The 6,000-nt window shown below is 49.7% G+C and overlaps 1 protein-coding gene across 1 annotated transcript in view; it reads left to right on the top strand.

The window, feature by feature from the left end:
- The first annotated feature begins 2,712 nt into the window (after positions 1–2,712).
- Positions 2,713–6,000, top strand: part of LOC133508833 (dedicator of cytokinesis protein 2-like) — a 66,723-nt gene continuing 63,435 nt past the window's right edge. The window contains exons 1-5 of the mRNA XM_061835292.1: positions 2,713–2,846; positions 3,517–3,600; positions 4,376–4,416; positions 4,540–4,595; positions 5,871–5,970. Coding sequence (XP_061691276.1) covers positions 2,807–2,846; positions 3,517–3,600; positions 4,376–4,416; positions 4,540–4,595; positions 5,871–5,970 — 321 coding nt within the window. The 5' untranslated portion in view covers positions 2,713–2,806. The remainder of the gene's footprint in view (positions 2,847–3,516; positions 3,601–4,375; positions 4,417–4,539; positions 4,596–5,870; positions 5,971–6,000) is intronic.

Here is a 6,000-nt window from a genome sequence, read left to right as displayed (position 1 = left end):
CTCCACTTAACCCCCCCACCCCCCTCCCCCCAGAATATTGAAATCAAAGATGAACGGATTGAGCAGATGGCAAAAGTCAAATGTCTGCAGATTATCGTCCACTCATCTGAATTTGAAAAGGCAAATGAAAAAGATTTGCCCGACCTTGGTTGCCCCAATTTTCTGTTCTGCATGTGGAAATCATTCAATCGTTGGGTCCTTCACGTCTCTCCTGGACGACTGGGCAAAGAGGCTCGAGACAGGACGTGATCCCGACGTTCACAAAAGTGTGGAGCTCGCCTGAAAACGGCGACTTTTGTCAAAGGGCTTTTCTGGGTGCGCCTCCCCCGCAAAGGAGGCGAAAGTGTGCAACGGTGCATCTGCCACGTTTGACAGCGCAACCGAATCCTGCTTATGGCAGCGACGGCTGCGTTTTCCGGACCGTTTCTCTTTCTTTGTGTTCTTCAAGCCCTTCCAACCGACGCGGCGGCGCCGTTTGCGCCCGCACTCGGCGTGTTGACAGTTGACGCGTTTGTTCCCGTTCCCCCCTGTGAGCAGTTAAACGGCGACCGTCATCACTTCCCATTTGCCTGAAAGGGAAACGCTTCTCAGAACATTCGCCACACGTCGTAAAAGCCGGCAAGACTTTCATCACTTTCTCTGCCGTCGCGTACGTTCATTGAACAATATTCCAGAGAATTCTGCTTTCGATTTGTGTCGTTATGGCCCGTATGACTATCCTGCATACTCGATGTCGTATTTTCCCTGTTTCATCATCTGCTGCAACACTCACACATTTCTCACACATTTTCCCTGAAATGTTAGGAGGCGGTTTAGTGAAACGGAAATGACAATTGCACAACTCAACAAGGTGATGAACAGAAAATATGGACAACATCTATGAAAAATCAAATCTTTTTACAAGGGAGGCAAGCCGAGGGGGATGGAGCCACCCCCCACCCCCACCCCGTCACTCCCCGTCGTCGCCAGAAGAATTTGCCTTCCACACAATTGAGCTGCCGCGTCGTATGCGTGATCGCAAAAACATGGGTGGAATTTATTGGGGCTGGGAACAGGCCCCCCTGCACTTTTCAGGCAGCGGTTCCGTCACCCCAATATTAAAATACAGCAGCGTAAAATGAGGCAGAGGTTGTTTTCCTAAAAAGAGGGACGGAATTTGCATGGAATCACTCGAGCCAAGCACAGACGACGACGACGACGACGAGGAGAGCACAAAAATCCGCTCAGAAGAAACAAAATCATTGAATTTAAAAAAAAAAAAAAAGGGTTAACCCATCACAATCTTGAAATCAAAGGAGAGGGCATAAAGCGACTAACAAAATTGAAATATCTGCGGGTTCTTGTCCACTCTCATCTGAATTTGGTAAGATTTGCCGAACCTCGGTTGCCGCTACCGTTGTCGCCAACGAAAATTTCTGGTGACGAAACGCCTCCTCGGAAAAACATTCTCACTTGTTATGAAGGAAAGTTCAGGATACAAAAGGGAAAAATTGGCGCTGCCAAATTCCACCAAACGCAAACATCCCGTACCTTGGTTTGTGTGGCACGATAGAGCTGCTCTCCCATTGGCTATCACGGGGCATTTTCCTGCCATCCCATTGGCTTGGAGGGATGTCAATCTTTACCCATCACGCATTGCGTTTCCCTCGGACACTTGACTATCACCAAATCAAGCTAGCGCGCGTGGGTCAAGTACAACTTTTTGGTTTGTTTTTTGCAAGTTTGTTCATCTTTCTTCACCAAAGGGCCGCAAGAAACGTTTTGCGTGTTTGCGTGCAAACGTTTGGACGGATGTTTTCTCTCGGCGATGAAATGTTTGCCTTCTCCCCCCGACCCCCCCACGATATCTCTTGCTCCTTACGTTCAACTTCTCTTGCGCAGTCGCCCAACGCCAAAGGTCAATGAACATTGCCTTTATTCTTTACATGATGTACTTTGAATGCTCATTTTTGGCGGTGGGGGCTCGGAACGGATTAGGCTAATGACATGTAAAATGCGCTCATACTTGCAAAAATGTTCTGGTTTCGAAACCACTTCCGCTACTTAATAATTCAATGAAAATGGATGGCAGATGTTTAAAAGCAATGTTTCATTGGACTGGATTTAAAGAAAAGAAAGTTGAAGCCAGTGCAGGGTCACGCAACGATTGAACATTTAGGTCAGCAATTGGTTCGTTTCACGTCGTCAATTGGCTGCAGACGGACACGCGCGTCATTATCCTTGCGATGCGTCAATGTGCGACCCTGCAGGGTTACTGACTGAAGAGCTTTTAAGCACGTGACTGGAGGAAAAAAGGCCTGCGCCCTCTTTTTACGAAACATAAACGATGTTAAGACGCTGCCCGAATGTGGGCGAGAACACGCAAACGGCGGCCGTGGCCCGGAGCTGCCGTAGAAACACAAACGTGACTTCCGAACATTCCACGATGCCAACAGACGAATGGGCAGCGCTCGTAAGATGAAGGAGTGTGCAAAATGGCGTCGCCCTCCCGTCTTGGAAGAGGTCGAGGCCCCGAGGCGCAACGGCCGCCAACCAATTTTCATTGCGTTCGGCCCGGGCCCCTCGCAATTCATCGGCGCTGATGCGACTTTACTCCCGTTAGTCTGAGGGGAAAGAAAATGAGCGTGTTGAAAATCAGAAAAAAAAGTGCGCTACTCGGCTTTGCTGCGCCCACTTCCTCTTCCGGCCGGGCCCGTCGGCAGGAAGAGAAGAGAAAAGAGGAAGAGAAGAAGCAGAGGGCTGGCTTCTTTCACTTTTGCTACAAAAGAGAGAGACGACTTAAAACGGAGACGGGACACGAGAAGTCATGACTCCTTGGACCGCCACCACGGAGCGATATGGTGTGGGTGAGTCCTTTGGATCGATGGGCAAAAATGTCTGCCTGCTGGGGGGCGGCGGGACGGATGGTCAAGGAGCAAAAGGGGAAAAAGAAACGGTGTTAGTGCTTGGCAAAACGCCGAACGTCACCGCGACACAGCCGCACACAAAAGGTCAAATGAACGCCGCTCGCGCCAACTCACAAAGGTGAAGAGACGGACGGCAAAGAGGAGCAGATGAGCAAATGATTGCCGCTGGCGGTTGAGGTGCCGCGGCGGACGTTCGATTGGGTTTTGCTGGAGTAACCTGAACGTTCTGAAATGATGCGCGCAAAGCGGCGCTCGCGCGGCTGCAGGCAGGAAGTCGCTTTAGTAGCCGTTGGCGTTCTGAAGACGTCAACGCGTGGAGCCATTCGAGCGTCTTGGAGGGAGAACCCGAATGAGAATCTCAGACTTGTGCCAAGGTCAGCGCCGCCTTTCCGGCCGAGGGCCTCGTGCAGCTCATTTGCGCCAAAACCTTTTGCGGTCATCAACTGAAGCCACTTCTCATTTGTGGCGCTTCAACGTTTGGACTTTTTAGCTCCGGGATCAGGTTGTGCAAGCGCTCGATGTTCACCGTGCGGCGTGTCGGAAAGATGCCGTGCTGCTGTCAGTGTTTTACAAAATGTTTTTTTTGTTTGTTGTTTTTTTCCCTCCCCAGCCAAGTGGAACTTTGCTGGCGGCGGCAAGAATCAACTTTCTCTGGATGTCGGAGATGCCGTCTACATCCAGGAGATCTGCGACGGTATCGGACGCCGGCTGCCGTGTTGAACAGTGCCGCCTTCCCGTGTGGTCCAAACGCGTTCCAGACGTTGTTGATGTGATCACGCTTTAAAATGAAATCTTAAATGATGAGACGATGCCAAACGGGGCTGGCACAAGATTCCCCCAAAATGTCGCGATACTGTCGGATCGTGCCGTCGCTTTGTAAAACCGTTGAGCCGTTGTGTTTAAGATTTAAGTACTATTTTCACTTTTCTCCTTGAAAAATATCCAGGCTTTTGAATTTTTTTTTCCTTGGGATTCTTTGTGCAGAAAATGTTTGGAAGTTCACCACTATGTGGCAATGCCCACCGGCTCAAAGGCCCCTTTACATTTCTTACTTTACGGTTTCAAAGTTGCCCGACGTGGCCGCCGCACATTTTTTTAGCGGAAGGCGCGACAAATTGATTGACCAGATACAAACAAGAACTGTATTCTTTTGTTGTAAGATGAATTTAGATGAATACGAACTTTGACGCTCAGCCAAATCAAACATTTCGACTGAACATAGGGAAAAAAAAAAAAAAAAAAGCAGAAACTTTGAGGAAGTTTGTGCAGAAATTGTGGGCGGAGCAGAGGTGAGCACGAAACCTTTGTGGGGTCACGAGCGTCCGAATCTCTTCAACTTGTTCTTTTGCTACCTTCCTTGAATTCTTTCATCAAATATCAAGGTATTGAGATGGAGGATTGATTCTGTCAACGACTTGTCAGGACGTGTTCAGATTAAACTTCCAAATATCAATCCTGTCTCCCCCCAGGATGGTACAGAGGCTACTTAGCCAGGAACAAAGCCCATCAGGTACCAACTGCTACGTCGACTTTTGCATTCCGAGAACCGGAAGTTATCGTCGGCGTCGTCGCTCTGTGATGAGAGACGACCCTGCAAAAGTAACCGCTTCTTCCTTCTCATTTTGCACTCCAGGGCGTGTTCCCGGCCAGTTTTGTGCACCTGAAGGAGGTTCTTGTTGCGCAACGTGGGTAAGTGCAGGTTGTCCTGTTCGTTTGGGGCCTCGTCTCACACCGCAAGCTGCGTTGAAGGCGGCAGCATGTGCAGCTGCACTCGGTCGTTTTCCGTCCGTCCGTCCGTCCGTCCGTCCGTCTCCTTTCTACCGCTTACCCGAGATCGGGTCGCGGGGGCAGTAGCAATAGCAGGGACGGCAGCGGCGGCTCCACTCTGAGCCCCTCCCGGATGACCCGGCTTCTCCCCCGTTGTCTAAGGAGGGAGAGGCCGGACACCCTGCGGAGGAAACTCATCCCCCCCCGGTTCTGTTCAAACCGTTTATGGACGGAATCTGTGGAAAATTCACCGAAACAAAGTTAAAAAGGAATTAAATGTAAAACCAAAAAAAAATGTACTGCACTACTGTGCATTATTTTAACAGGTCAGTGGTTAATAAATGTGTGTGTGTGTGTGTGTGTGTAAAATGTATTTTCAAGCACATGGTAGAATTAATGTGAGCGTGGGGGAGATTGATCAGGAGTCTGGGACTTATTTGAAATTTGTGTATGTAATTAACAAAGAAACAAACAGTGGTTACTACTATTTGGATTTCACCTATTGCAGCAACCCCCACCCGTGTGAAAAGGAGGGATTACTGGACGACTACATTTGGTACCTAGCGTGCAGTCTTATTTGCGCGACATGAATCCCATATTTCGATAGGACACCTCAAAGTAGAAATGAAAGGTGGCCAAGACTTTTGCACGCTCTTTGATTTGACCAAATGTGTGCAGGTGAGACTGTACACGTGCGTACACGCACCAACACGCAGACATTGTGCACGGAATATGTACACTTGCCTTCGTCTGTCCATGAAATGGAAACTTTGGTCCAGATGTCGTCACTTTCCCCTCCCACCTACGCCTTACAGTTTTTTTCTGAATGCGACTTTGATCTCAATGTACGTATCGTTATTCCTTCCCTCGATAGGTGACGTTAAACATATTAGGGATTATGAAGTGGTATTGTGCAATCGGCCGGCAGCAAGTGCCGGGTGCGCCTCTCGCCTCCTGCTTGAAGATGGCTGGCATAAGCTGCGGCGATCCCGTCACCCTTGTGAGGATAAGTGGCTCAGATAATGGACGGACGGACGGATGAAGTCTTGCTTCCTTTCCAGAGTATTTTTGCTCTTTGCTGTTCATTGCAGATAAAGCTAAGGATGCGCAATTACGTCTGTTCCTTGCTCGCCAAAAGGTTGGCGTGTCTCCGTTTCCGGCGGAAGTGGTAACGCTGTCGATGTGCTTCCCCGGCAGCGAGGACGAGAAGGCGGTGCTCTGCGCGGAGACGCCGTTGGTGAGGGAGGTGACCATGACGCTCAGGGAGTGGGGCGGCATATGGAAGCAACTCTTTGTGGTAAACGCAAAGACGCACGCGGGCTCCGAG

Source organism: Syngnathoides biaculeatus, chromosome 11 (genome assembly GCF_019802595.1).
Source record: "Syngnathoides biaculeatus isolate LvHL_M chromosome 11, ASM1980259v1, whole genome shotgun sequence".
NCBI lineage: Eukaryota > Metazoa > Chordata > Actinopteri > Syngnathiformes > Syngnathidae > Syngnathoides > Syngnathoides biaculeatus.
The sequence above is the reverse complement of the archived record's forward strand: the minus strand, read 5'-3'. Positions and strand labels throughout refer to the sequence as shown.